The following is a 15,071-nucleotide window of genomic DNA, read 5'->3' as shown; positions in this document are numbered from 1 at the left end:
CGATTGAGACCAGGCAAGGATGCGGCAATTTCGCCATTGGTCCGTATAACGGCATTGTTGTCCGGAGTCTCGTCGACCTGGTAACAACGGCTAAGAGAAACCGACTATGACGACAGTCTTACCCCGAGGCACTCTCGAACGAGCGGACCAGGGTGCACCTTCAGCACTGGGGGCTGTACAATGTAACCTCGCACGGACTGTGGCAAATCAAAGCGTGCGTGTCGAGGATTTCCAAGACACTGTTTTCCGGCCGAGCAAAAATGCCAGCAGAATGAGCGAGGCGCTCAGCGAGAAAGGCTCGCAAACAACATGTGTTCTCGAGAGCTTCACAGTACAATCAAAGTAGGCGAAAATACTAGTATCATATCACACAGGATGGCAAGGGCTTCGTGATCTCGAAGCATCAACTTGCAAGGGACCGGTCCGCGTTGCAGGCAACGCTGGCTAGAACCGGCTGAGCGGTGGATCGAGCGACATCTCCGGTGAAATGAAAGGGGCGATGCATCAGGTGGCGAGCCAGTGCGTAGAAGTTGGTGGGGACCGAGCGAAAGGGGGTCAGACAGGAAAAAGAAGAGAATGTGCGTCGACAGAGCTGCGAAGTGAACGAGCGGTGTTTTATAGATGGAGGACAGGTTGAGGGGCGGTAAAAGCGGCCAGAGGCGGCACTAAACCCGAACGGGAGTGCGGGTGAGGGCGCCAAACGCAAAGGGGCAAGGGGATGGCGGAGACGGGCAGGCGGTCGAGGGCGGCAGGACGGCGGTGCAATGGGAGCCGTTTCTGGCCCCCCGCTCACCGTGTCAAATATTACTTATATATACCTTTAGAACTTTAGTGACTCTTACTTAATTATAACTTAATAATACCTACGAGTAGACTAATACCCCGGTATAGATCTCCTCGGCGCTCTATCTAGTATCGTTCCTCGATACCTTAAAAGGACCTATCCTATAGTAAGGCCTATTAGGTAATAGTACGGTTGAGAGAATAGATTATTAACTTTAGAAACCTAAGAAGTCTAAGGTAAGTATAACCGAATCCTTCTAACTTAACTATAACTAGTTAGTAGTGCGTAATATATTAAAGACTATCTCGAATTAAGCTTTAAGTCACTATACGATAATATATCTCACGTTAGTTCGGGTAAGAAGCCTATTAGGGAGTAGGCTACTCTACCTTAAGATAAACCTAACTCCGATATCGAGCGAGATAACACTATCGCTAAGTAGAAGAAGAAGATTAGCGAACTAGAGTATAATATTAAGAAGATAATAAGTTAACTATCCGACTTAGGCGAACGAAGCGGCACTAAGTTTAGCGAGGTAGACGAGTACCTTAAGTAAATTAAGTCTTAAATTATCGCCTTTATACCTACTAGCGCTATCTAAGCACCACGACTACCTAAGGTTAAGTGCTTTAAAGGAAACCGAACTAAGCTTTAAGGATTCCTCACTTAGATAGATATACACCTCGATATAAATCAAACTAAGCTACCTACCGAAGCTAGTAAGGTAATCTTTATATTAACCTACTTATATAGCTAAGTATAGAGCTAGTTTAAACTATATATTTAAGATTACTATAAAAAGGAAACTAGCGAGTAGTTAACCACCACTACCGAAGTCTTCGGAGGATACTATAACTTCTATAAGTATCTTAAGCGAATATTCGGAGATATCGACGTAGTAAGAACGGCTAAGCGTAAGTTATAGAAAATCAGATAATAAACTAGCGTATCGATATACGCCTCCGAGTTCTAGTAAATCATTTTATATCTAGATCTACCCGATCGAGCGTATATCCTATACTTTAAGGTAGGACTTAAACTAGATATTAAGGAAGAACTAGCTAGGATCGATAGGCTAGATACCCTAGACAAACTTATTAAGATCGCGGTTAAGATCGACAACTATATTAACGAACGAAAGTACGAACGACGAGAAATAGATTAGTGGAAGCGCGGTAAGACGCACGGCTTTAACCGATTTAGTTATAGGCGCCATGATAGGGCACCACTATAAGATAGCGACCTATATAGCTTAAAGCTAATAGAGTTAGACGCCACTTAGGATAAGTAAAACGAGCGTCGTAAAAAGAATCTCTACTTCACGTGCGGGAAACTAGGACACCGTATAAGAGAATATAAATAGAAGAAACCGTATAAGAAACGGTAATATATATAAGCGACACGCGAGGAACTACGTACGACTCGAGAATCTAGAAAGGACTACCTAAGAAAGGAAACCTTAGAAGATCTCTTAGTAAAATTAGAAGATATAAGCCCGGAAGAGATAATAGCGGGTAACCTATATATTAAAGGGTTAGCCGACGAGTAATATATCGATTATCTAGAGATCGACTAGGATACTATAGAGAGTTAAGGGTGGACCTAGTATATCCCTTAGGAACTAAACTATTCCCTAGGATAGTCTAATAACTCTTAAGAATAATAAGTGATCCTAGAGATACCACTAGAAAGTCCTAGGAACTATCGTTAACTAAGTAACGATAAAGAAGCCGATAAGCTTATTAGTTATCTCTAGGATAAGATTTAGACTAGTAGATTAGACTAGCACCTTATTATAGCGATTAAGGAAGGCGATAACCTAATAGGATACCCTTATAAAGATTCCACTTATACGTATAAAGGATATACACGACACCTAGGATATAGTAGAATAGCTAGTATTATATACTATAATGAGACGTATATAACCTATAGGTTAGTAAAGTTAGATTACGGTATCGAACCGAGACCACTATAGTGGATAAAGAAGCTATAATAGAAATAAGAGTACTAAGGGATTTAGTATAATAGAAGATAACTATACGATTACGAGAATCGTCTAACGGCGTAGTTAGCTATAACCTTATCGGGAACTTATATTAAACTATTTATAATCCTACCTATAGGAAAGGCGTAGACCCTTATCGACTTAGGTGCCACTAATAACTTTATAAACCTAAGGTTCTAGGAAAACTAATAAGTATTAACTAAAAAGTTGTTATAAGTGATACTAGTTTTAGGACTCGATAGAGAAGTCCTCTTTAGAGGAGTTAGCGAAGAAACTATCACCCTACCTATATCTATCTACGGACACCTAGAATTGATTAAGTTTAATATCTTAGAAATGGGAGACTATAATATCGTTTTAGGCATTCTATAGCTTAGGAAGTATAACCCGAGTATCGATTAGTAAATAGGACGTATCTCGTTCGGTAGATACGAGTGTACGAAATAATACGACGATTATAAAACGCGTCGGAAGAAGTCCGCCTAATAAAATAATAGTAATAATAACTAGCCTTATAAGAAAAGGGTTAGGGTATTAGTTATAGGCGTTACCCTAGATATAATAGAATAGTCACTAGATATATCCGACTATAAGTTAGCGGAATATATGATTATTAAACATAAAAAGCTATATATAACTAGCGATAAACCTAGGATTCTAGACGAATACTAGGAGTTTAGAGATATCTTTATAGCACTAGCCGATAGAGTGCTACTAGAACACGGAATCTTTAATTATAAGATTAATATAATAGAGGGTATAAAACCTACTTTTAGACCTATCTATTAATTGTCTTAGAAAGAATCCGGAGCACTTAAGGATTATATCGACGAGAACCTATAGAAAGCTTATATCCGCGCCTCTAAGTCACTAGCGGGATACCCGATTATCTTCGTACTAAAGAAGGATAGGAGTCTTCGACTTTATATAGACTATCGATATTTAAATTCGATTACTATTAAAGATCGATACCTACTACCTTTAATTCACGAGATTTAGGATCGGATCTAGGGAGTAAAGTACTTCTCGAAGTATAATATTACTAATACGTACTATCGTATTCGGATTAAGCTAGGCTATAAATAGAAAACGGTATTTAGAACTAAGTACGGACACTACGAGTATATAGTTATACTATTCGGCCTTACTAATACATTAGCCACCTTCTAACGCTTTATCTTTAGCGTATTAGAAGAGTATCTTAATATCTTCGTTATCGCGTATCTAGACGATATCTTAGTATTCTCTAAAACGCTTAAAGAATATATTAAATATAATAAGCTAGTACTATATAAGTTAAGAGCTACGAAGGTCACTCTTAAACTTAAGAAATACGAGTTTTATATCTAGGAAATAGGATTCCTCGGATATCGTATTAGCCTAGACGGACTAGGTATAGAAGAAGATAAGATTAAAAGTATTATAGAATAGCCTATACCTAGAAATGTTAAAGAAGTGTAATAATTTCTTAGACTTACAAACTACTATCGGAAAATTATTAATAGGTATACTAGTATAGTAACCGGACTTTACCGATTTATTAAGAAAGGATAGACATTTATATAAGACGACGTAGTAGAGATATTATTTTAGGAACTAAAGAAACTATTTAGTAAGCGAACGATTGTGGCTACCTTTAACTACGATCTACTAATCGTGTTAGAAACGGACGCCTTAGACTACGCTCTCGGAGCTAGACTAACTTAGGAAGAAAACGGGATCTCCCGACTAGTCGTATTCTAGTCTAGAAAAATGATCCCTATAGAACTTAATTATAATATACACGATAAGGAACTATTAGCTATAGTGTTAGTATTCTAAGTCTAAAGGGTATATCTTAAGGGAGTAAAATATACCGTGACGGTACGAACCGACTATAAGAACCTCACGTTCTTTATAACGACGAAGGTTCTTATATAATAATAAGCGCGATAGGCTAAAACCCTTATAGAATACGATTTTAGAATCATATATTATAAAGGAACGGAAAATAGCTAAGTAGACGCTTTAAGTAAACGACTAGATTACGAGCTTAGTACTAAGGTAGCGGAACCCGCTATATTAAGATAAAACTAGGACGGAACTATCTTATATAATAAATAAGTACTAGCCGTAATAATCGAGATTAAGGACGACGACCTACTATAATAGATTAAAGATGAATTAAAGGGAGACGTAATCTAATACCTTACTAGAACGAGTGAAAAACTCACCCTAGACGATAATAGACTATTCCTTATACACGGATTAATATATATCCTAATAAAACTTAAAAACGAAGTGATTAAAAGATATCACGACGATATTATATATAGATATATAGGGGTAGAAAAGACTATCGAATAGATTTCGCGAAACTATTATTTTCCGAATATATACCGAAAGGTCCGATTCTATATTAGAGGATATAACACGTGCTAAAGAAATAAGCTAGCACGACACGCACCTTATAGGGAATTATAGCTATCTAAAACACTATCCCACCCTTAGGAATAGATCACTATAGACTTTATTATAAAGCTACTAGTCTTAGAAGGACACGATATGATTATAGTTATAGTCGATAGGCTTACGAAGTACGCCTATATGATTCCGACTATAGAAACCATTAACGCCGACTAGATAGTAAACATCGTGCTACGGTATATAGTTATAAACCACGGAATACTAAGTAAGATTATATTAGATAGAGATAAGTTGTTTATATCGAAGATATAGCAATCATTTACGGATCAAATAGGTATTAAGCTTAGACTCTCTACCGCATACTATCTATAGACCAACGGATAAATAGAAAGAGTGAACCAGACGTTGAAATAGTACCTACGACACTACGTGAACTACCAGTAAGACGACTAGGTAGGACTGTTACTAATAGCACAACTAGTATACAACAATATAGTACACTCTACGATACGAGAATCACTATTCTTCGTAAACTATGTTACGAGCCAGTTCTTTAAGCAAAAAGAGTGCATTCAACGAAAATACTAAGTACAGAGAGAGAAAGAGAAAGAAAAAGAGGATTGGTTGGCCTAAGGTCTTTTGTGGGCCTTAGTGCAAACCTTGCAAACACCATCCTCTAAGTGTCCCAAGCTGGTAGGCGGTTAGCAACGGGTAGAACTATAGTTGTCATCTCTAGATCGTGATATAACCCCCGGCTAAGAACGCATTTAGTCCCTAAATGCCGGTTTATCGTTATTAATGTGATCGTCTAGGAAGTTGTCGTGCTATACCGCTTCAATCTATTCCTATAGACATAAGGGAGGGCCCGGTTTCATTAGGTATTGATTATAGAATTCCTACAACTTCTACGGTGTATACTTGAAATTGCTAGTAGGGTACTATTATAAGTCCACGTTATAACCTAGCCACTATACTCGGTATTGTAGCTTCTAGTAGTGAGTCCTCGAATTAAGTATTTTCTCGACTTCCCACTTATCTTCTTCGTTAATTTCTATTGGTAGGGGAGGATTAGGATATTATCCCTTTAATAGTTTAGTTATCGTAGCCTTCCGTAGTTTGCTTAGATTAAAGATAGGGTACACTCGAATTAAATTAGGTAAGTTAAGCTTGTACGAGTTCCTAACCTTCTCGATAATCTTATACGGGCCACTAGCTAAATAAGCTAGCTTCCGGCTCGGCTAAGTAAAGTGCTAGTCTTTCGTCGTAACGAAGATATAATCGTCTACACCGAAATCTTCTTCCTATCGATACTTATTCGCCTACTAAATCTGTAATTACTAGGATTTAACAATTTACTCCTTAGTTTCTTTCTAGATATCCTATAATCGAGAAAGTATACTCACTACGTCCTACTTATTCTATATTAAAGTGTTTTAATCCCTCTAGTCAAATGATATAGTCGGTTCGTATCCCCACTTAATAAAAAATGGGGATCGTTTTATTATATCTTAGGAGAGGATTAAAGCTACGAAGTTAACTATCGGTAGGATCTCTAACTAGTTATTCTAGTTATATTCGATAAATGGACGTAGTCTTTAAGCTATATATTAGTTTACGATCTCACTTTAACCGTTAGTCGGGGGATAATAGGCTATTAATAGTTTCCTTCTAATCCCGAGGATACGATAGAACTTAGTCTAGAATTCCGAAATGAATTGACCTCCTCTATCTAATATAATTGTTTCTAGAATGCCTATAACCCGAATGATATTGTTAATAAAAAGTCGAGCTATCTTCTTTACGTCTTGTTGTGGTGGCCTCAGGCCGCCAGTGATGCCTCAGGCATCAACCCCTCGTTGCTAGATAGATAGTCGGGCTGTTTGCTCCCAGTAGGAATCAACTCTCTCCTCTCCTTCCCTTTGGCCCCTACATAGCGTAGCGCCCAAGAGGTTATGAGCCCTCTGCTTTTCAAAGCTTTCATCCTGTAAAAAGGAGGCATTTTCATCTTTACTTTTTCATCTGTACTGTGCAGAGAGAGTCGCAGTGCAGAATTTTCACCTGATTGGTGGAGCAACCCCACTGTGGGACCACGATCAACCAACCACTTTTCGACGAAAAATCGTCCAATCAACATCGATCTACATAGATCAGATCATTCAACAACATCAAAACGACCTTTGACCACCGGAGTCAGCAAAAATGGCATCCAGCAATGGTGGTGAAGGACCCTCAGGGACCAATACAGGCCCCGCGACACCGATCGCAACCAACAACACAACCACTGCCCCTCTGTACGGAACTGGAGCACCAGAAGACAGAGACTGGGACACAGTGGAAGATGTGACAGATACAATCGGAGATCAAGGTGAAGGACTGCCAGCGATTGGCAGCTTCGTACTTTACAAGCTTGAACCGCTTCTCAAAGAGAAGGAAGATTTCGACAACTGGTTCAATGCTGTCTCACGAATCCTCGAAGGTCACGGCCTTCAGCGTCTAATTGACAAAAACATACTACGACCAACCCGAAACTCACCGAATGCGGAAACATGGATGAAGCTTAGCATGCAAGTCAGTTCCTGGCTTCGTATCTGCATTGACCCCGACGTCGCGAAATACATTACTTCGAGCGGAAAGCGAACCAAGTGGGCGGATGACTTTATGCATGAATGCAAGCTTCACATGCGTGGTGAGGGACATGGCGCACTGAGTGCAGCAATGGTCAAATTCATGGGAACGAAGAAAGCTGAGTTCTCAACAACCACAGAGTTTATTGAAGCTCTACAACAAAGATTCAAAACGGCCAATGATCTCAAAGCCGGCCTACCCCCGTACGCGGCTATTGTGATCATGGTTACGCAGCTACAGGAGATCACTAAGCTACGTAGCGCCATCGAGATCAAGAACAACGAGCTGAAATCGATCAAAGATCCGTCTGCAGAGTTGACAATTCAGGATTTCTTCCTATACTGCTCTGAGATGAAGGATAAGATCAAAGAATTCGGCATTGACGGCGGCTTCGGTGCCAATGCGACAGCCACAAAGACACCGAAGCAGGGACAACAGCAATCCCAGTCTTCAACCGAGAAGAAGGACAAGCTTACCAATGCTCCCCCACCCGGTAAATCAGCATGGAAGCATGTTAACGAATGGAAGAAACACAAAACCCAGCGTACAGCTACTGGCAATTGCTCCTATTGTGGAGGACAAGGCCATGATGCTAAGGACTGCTACTATCTAGTGGCTGACGATCGTCCTTCGAACTGGAAACCGAAGCCTGGCTTATGGTACTGGAAGACAAAAGAGCACTTTCATGAAGATAAAAGCCAGCAACTGACGGGCAAGCCTACTGAGCGAACCAAGCAGGCTAACTTCGACGCCGTCGCTTCATCTGCAACATCAAAGGATGACAAAGTGTACGACTTCGCCGGCATGGCGGTTGCACTTGACGATCCAATTGACGATCCAATTGTCAATGCAGTTGATACTGCAAACAAGATTCAGACCGAAGATGTCTACGCACCAGACAATATTGAAACGGTCTACATTCCAGACAACATCCAGACTATCCTGGAAGATGACACCGAGTCATCTGGCTTCGCCGGCTCGGCAACAACTTCATCTACTCGCCAGCTTCGTGCCGGCATTGACTGGATCCTGGATTCAGGATCATCGTGGCATATCTGTACAAACAGAGAGCTCTTCATTACATACGACGAATACAAACCTGGCACAGCGCCAGGATGGGATTCAAGCACGGGACATGGAGCCGAAGCAATTGGTCATGGAGATATCATTCTTCCGATTCGAAAGCCAGATGGTTCTCGCCATGAACTAAAGCTCCATTGTCAATACAGACCAGGCAACAAATTCAGCCTTCTTGGATACCTTGCCGCTCACATAACACACGGCATGATCTGGAACCCAGAAGACATGCTAATCAAAACCAAAGAGGGGACTATTGGCTACACATTCGTGGCGAAGAACGTCCCATTCATTGAGCTTGCCAACGAGCCATTCCCAGTCCAATATCACGACGATGACAAAGAAACCGGTGTTGCATACACAACGATCTCTGCTGAACTAGCCCATCGTCGACTGGGCCATGCCGGAAGCTACAAAGGAAGAATCAACAAGGACAAGCTTGGTTGTGACGTCGGTAGCGAGCACTATGACTGTGAAGCATGCGGCAAAGGGAAGTCGAAGAAGATCATCTCCCGGGACCGCCAAGCTAGATCAACTAAGGTTGGACAACTTCTTCATATTGATCTTCATCCTGTCAAGCCAAAAGGACTTGATAAGATCACCGGCAAATACGACAGAGAGCATACCATGATCATCACAGATGACTACTCTCGATTCCGAGTGGCACTTCATCTCGCCAAAAAGAGTGATGCTTCGCGAGTCCTACAAGAATGGACAGAGCAATTCAAAGAGCATACTGGTTACTACCCCACTGAATGGAGATTTGACAACGGCACAGAGTTTCACCAATTCACCAAGTGGGCAAAGAGCAAGTTGATGCTTGTCAGTCCTTCTGCGGCGTACGCTCATGAACAAAACGGCGTATCTGAATTCAGCGGTCACTATATCATGCAAGTGGCAAGGACAATACACCTTGACGCAGAGATAGCACCGAAGGAGCTGTGGACAGAGGCAGTTAGCGCCAGCACCTACATCATCAATCGACTGTCTCGCTCGGGGGGTGAAGCACCAATTCTAGCTTGGAGAAAAGCTATGAACCTTCGTGGAGACGAAAGCACAGTCAACCTGTCATTCTTACGAGTATGGTACTCGAAAGCTTACGTCCATAAGCCAAAAGAAACCCGCATTCAAAGTATGAAGATGGATCCTCGAGCATGGATCGGTTATCTGGTGGGATATGAAGGTGACAACGGTCATTGCTACCGCATTTACAATCCTACCACAAAGAAGGTTTCTATTCATAGAGACGTTGTCTTCTTTGAACCAAGAGCACCACAGTCATATGACGGTGCTAATGATCTCAAGATCGGAGAAGAAGAAACCGTCATTGATGGCCCTCCACCTGGCAAGACACAGTTCTCAATCAGCGAGCCAGTTTTCAAAACGACTCGCCAAGCGATGAAAGATCTTTCTGTTGCACCAATTACACCAGGAAAGATCATTGGAGAGATCACTGATCAAGGACATGTTAGCTCAGGGGAAGAGCACCAGGATCACCTAGATGCTTCATTGTTTTCGGAAGGAAGCTCTGTCAATACAGAGGAAGCTGAATTGTTCTACAATACACAGGAGGATACCCTAGAAAATAGGGTACAAGCATTACGACTGAAAGAGCCAGAGACGCCAATTCGTCAAGTTCAACAACAAGCTTCTCCTCCAAGAACAGGGCAAGTTCACCAGCAACAAGCTTACCGTCAAGAGAGAATTGACTACCCTAGACTGCCAGAGATCTATAAAGAACCGGCTACGCCTTCTCCTACGCCGTCACCATTGACAGGCACCCAACAAAACCAGATCAACCTCGCGAGACAGGTGGTTGAAAACGAGATCCGACCATCACCGAACCCGGCCCGTCTCGATCCACCGGAAAGATTCCAACCTACGAATGCGACCCCCACTACCACCGCCGTACGACGATCTCCACGATCAACGAAGGGCCAGAGCCCAGAACGATACCAAGACTTGAAGTGGAAGAAATACGGCGAACCGGACCGAAGTGGAGGATCACAATGCGCCGTGGTAGGATCGGTGGCAAGTGGTGGAGATAGAGATGGAGACATGGGATTGATGCCAAACGACTACTAGATGAATTCGCCATTTGGCGTTGGTTTTGCCATGTCATCGACCGAGACAGGACCTGATCAAGGCTCTATCCCAACTAGTCAAGATGCTACCTCAACCGGACATTTGAAATCATGGCAAGTGAAGATTCCACGTACCTACGCGGAAGCGATGGCATCTCCACATAAGAAAGAATGGCTTGGTGCGATGCAGGTGCAGATCAAGAAGCTTCATACCGCAAATGCATTCGAATACATTGATCGTCCACCATCTGGAGCTACCATTCTACCCGGCAAATGGGTGTTCGATCTCAAGATCGATAAGAACAACACTGTTCTGGAATTCAGAGCCCGATGGGTCATCTGTGGAAACCGTCAACGCCCCGGATTCGACTTCGACGAGAACTACGCGCCAGTTGCAAGAGCAGAGACGATGAGACTCTTCTTAAGCGTCGTATCTATCAAGAATATGATCCTCGAACAAGTGGATTATACGGCAGCCTATCTCAATGCAGCAATTGACAACCGAGCGATCTTCATGAAACAACCGACAGGCTTCGAAGAAGGAGACAAAGTCTGTATTCTTTTACAAGCCCTTTATGGCCTTCGACAAGCTGGTCATCTGTGGTACAAAACCATTGCCACAGCATTGAAAGAGATGGGATTCCAACCGCTTGAAGATGAGCCCTGCATTATGATCCACAAGGAGAGAAACGTCTGGATCTTGCTCTATGTTGACGACACATTGATCGCTGCATCTGACGAAGAAGGAATTGCTTGGTTCAAAAGCAAGATCCCATTCAAATACCGAGATCTCGGCAAGCCAGATCGCTTTCTGGGTAGTAGCCTCTCTCGTGGTAGACATGGCATATTCCTCAGCCAAAGTGCATATGCAGAAGAAATCATCGTCAAAGCTGGCTTGCAAACTGCAGCTGCCGTCTATCTCCCAATGAAGACGACATACAAATCACCAGCAATAACCAATTCGAAAAACGACAAGGATGTACGGAGAGATGACAACGATCTCCAGGAAGATCAACCTTCAATCTCAACTACAGAAGCAAAAGCATACGTTGAAGACATCGGCAAGCTAGGATGGTTGACAGACAAGTCTCGCCCAGATATCGCCCTCGCAGTCAACAAGCTTCAACGACGAGCATCAGCACCAAGACAGGAGGATGTCGAGGCATTAAAACAACTGAATCGTTATATGAAAGGAACGATGCACCTCGGTATCTTACTAGGTGGAAAACCAGAGGAAGGCTTGTATGGCTATGTCGATGCTTCATATCAAGATTGTGAAGACGGTAAGAGCACGGAGGCGTTTATCTTCTATTACGCCGGTGGCCCAATCAGCTGGTCATCTCGGAAAGAAGAGATCGTCGCGAGAAGCAGCACTGCCGCCGAGTACGTCGCTTTTGATGCCGCGATCAGGGAGTGCATGTGGTTGTTAAAGATCCTACACCAAATGGGGATCGAACAGACACTTCCAATCACACTATACACCGACAGTGATAACGCGGTGTCGATCATGAAGAAAGATAACTACGCAAAGGGGACGAAATGGATTGACGCAAGATACCACTTTGTACGACATGCAGTCAGAGAAGGCATCGTTCGACTGGAACTAATCGCAAGCGCCAACAACATTGCGGATACCCTCACCAAACCACTCGCGAAGGAGCTCTTCGAACCAATGAGAGCAAGGATGATGGCGAAATCAGCCAATGACAACGACGTTGAACGATGAAATTGATGAAGGATGAATTCCAACGTACATACAAATGAAAATGACAAAAACAAAGGGAATGAATTGAGAAGAAACCAGTGGAAAATGAGCTGGAAAACCTACAAAAACATGTGATTTTTACTATGTAAACCGGAATGGTTGCATATGTTAGAGAGAGATTTCCTCGGGATTTGTGCCTGGGGGGGTGTGTTGTGGTGGCCTCAGGCCGCCAGTGATGCCTCAGGCATCAACCCCTCGTTGCTAGATAGATAGTCGGGCTGTTTGCTCCCAGTAGGAATCAACTCTCTCCCTCCTTCCCTTTGGCCCCTACATAGCGTAGCGCCCAAGACGTCTATATCCTTATAATAAGGGATAGATACCGGTCTTTTACTTAGACGGTTAACCACTATAAAAACTACGTTATACCTATAACGATCTTTCGGGAATAAACGAAAATCTATTAATATATACTACCACGGGCGATCTAGAACTAGGAGAGGATGGAGTAACCTAGGGGTCTTATCTCTCTATATTTTCGTTCGTTTATAGAGTAGATAGTTGTCAATATAACGTTTTATATTAGTAACCTAACCTAGCTAATGGTATCGGGTAGAGATCAACTTTTTCAACTTCTTAATTCTAGGGTGGGCTATTAATAGTTAACGATATATATCGTCTAGTAGTCTTACACGTAAATCCTAATGATCTAGAACTTCTAGTCGACCTTTATATAAGAGCAATCCTTCTTATAGAGTCTATCTCTTACTACTAGCTTTAGCAATCTATCGGAACTTATTAAGTTCGACACTTTGACGGTTTGCTTCTTTCACTCGCTTAGTGATTTCTTACGCCTACGGATCTTCTAGATCGATAGGAACTAGGTGTTACGCACTGCTAGCTGGTCACAGTTAGGTTAGAAGGTTTCCAGGTTATACTTGCCTTATGCTTCTCAAGTTTCTAACGTCAACGATCTGTACTCTCAACCGTACTGTTGCCTAATAGGCCTTACTATAGGATGGGTCCTATTAAGGTATCGAGGAACGATACTAGGTAGAGCGCCGAGTAGATCTATACCGGAGTATTGGTCTACTCGTGAGTGTTATCAAGTTATAATCAAGTTTAAAGAGTCACTAAAGTTCTAAAGGTATATATAAGTAACAATGTAGGATTAAAGACGAAGAACTAAACTAGATATATAAATGAGTGTCCTTATATATCCCTAAGTTCTTCCTATATAGAATAGTAGATTGTAGATAAGTAGAATTGCCTTAGTAGATTCTACTAGTCTACCGTTAACTATTCTACTACTTATATGATTATATAACGGCTTCTATTAGTGGCAGAGGTTTGCTAGTCTATATAGGTATATATATACCGGATATCCTCTAGAAGTGGGTCCTACTTAGGGCTAATCGTACTTTTGCTCACTAAGTATAATCACGGTTTCTCTTTTCCCTAAATACCTAGGTATCCTAGAGTATAGGATAGTGCACGTGATCTAATAATAGATCGTTCGGTTAGCTCTCGGTGGCCTATTAGTAGTTACGGTCCCTATAACTAATTAGTGACTAGTATATCCGTAATATCACCTCCCCTCTTCCTAGGAGTTTCGTCCCTAAGACTTATAAATCTACGGTTCCCCCTTAGGTAGGTGATAGATTTTTCTTTTCTTAAAATAATACGTCCTCGTTATACCTAAACGTAAGGCTAACTCCGTTTCTAAGCTTACTCCTAGACTTCCTTCTAATTCCTCCGACGCTCACTAATATTAAGTAACCTATATCGAGGATAATAATTTCACTACCGCTATTTCTTACGATCATTATAAAACGGCTAGTATGGCTTACTTAATAGATCGGTCTTATCGTTATTCGAAATATACGTCTTACACTCGTATAGGCCGCACGTATAAGCGTGACTTCCACACTAGTTAGGAGTGGGATTTATTATATTATACCGAAGATAAACTTTCTTCCGACCTTAAAATGAATGAAAATGAACTCGATTTGTTAGAACCCGAGTTAGGTGAATTATAGGCTTGTCTCGTAGAGCTATATTAGTAAGTGTTAAATAAATAAAAATAATACTAGGAAACTATATCGCGATAACGTCGGCTATAAAAGTAGATAGCTTTCCTAAAATAAAAGGGTTTTAAAATATTAGAATATAACGCGGAACTCCTTTAAATTCTCGATAAAAAATAAACGTCCCTAGAGTAGTCTTCCTCCTCTACCCTTAAGCTCGAGTAGCTCGCTACTACTACTAAGTATCCGAACTTTAATTAGATACTAGCGGAGATTACTAATCTTCTAGTGTCTTTCTAGGACGGCCCGACTTTCTCCGCTACTAGTGTTAGTGGAACTATTAAACTAGCTAGGGGTA

General features: G+C 41.7%; 2 protein-coding genes across 2 annotated transcripts; both read left to right on the top strand.

Annotated features, from left to right (window-relative positions):
• Nucleotides 1–7,397: 7,397 nt before the first annotated feature.
• On the top strand, nt 7,398–10,985 carry N7471_013461 (integrase catalytic domain-containing protein; the record flags this gene model as incomplete). The annotated part of the gene is made up of 1 exon (XM_057286180.1): nt 7,398–10,985. One exon carries the CDS (start codon nt 7,398–7,400, stop codon nt 10,983–10,985), a length of 3,588 nt encoding a protein of 1,195 aa, XP_057129505.1.
• A 30-nt stretch (nt 10,986–11,015) lies between these two features.
• Nucleotides 11,016–12,710, top strand: N7471_013460 (Ty1/Copia family ribonuclease HI; the record flags this gene model as incomplete). The annotated part of the gene is made up of 1 exon (XM_057286179.1): nt 11,016–12,710. The coding sequence occupies one exon, from the start codon at nt 11,016–11,018 to the stop codon at nt 12,708–12,710; it is 1,695 nt and encodes a 564-aa protein (XP_057129504.1).
• Nucleotides 12,711–15,071: the final 2,361 nt, after the last annotated feature.

This window comes from Penicillium samsonianum (assembly GCF_028829775.1).
Source record: "Penicillium samsonianum strain IBT 33392 chromosome Unknown utg000009l_segment0_segment0, whole genome shotgun sequence".
Classification (NCBI taxonomy): Eukaryota; Fungi; Ascomycota; class Eurotiomycetes; order Eurotiales; family Aspergillaceae; genus Penicillium; species Penicillium samsonianum.
This window is presented reverse-complemented; position numbering and strand designations above follow the sequence as displayed.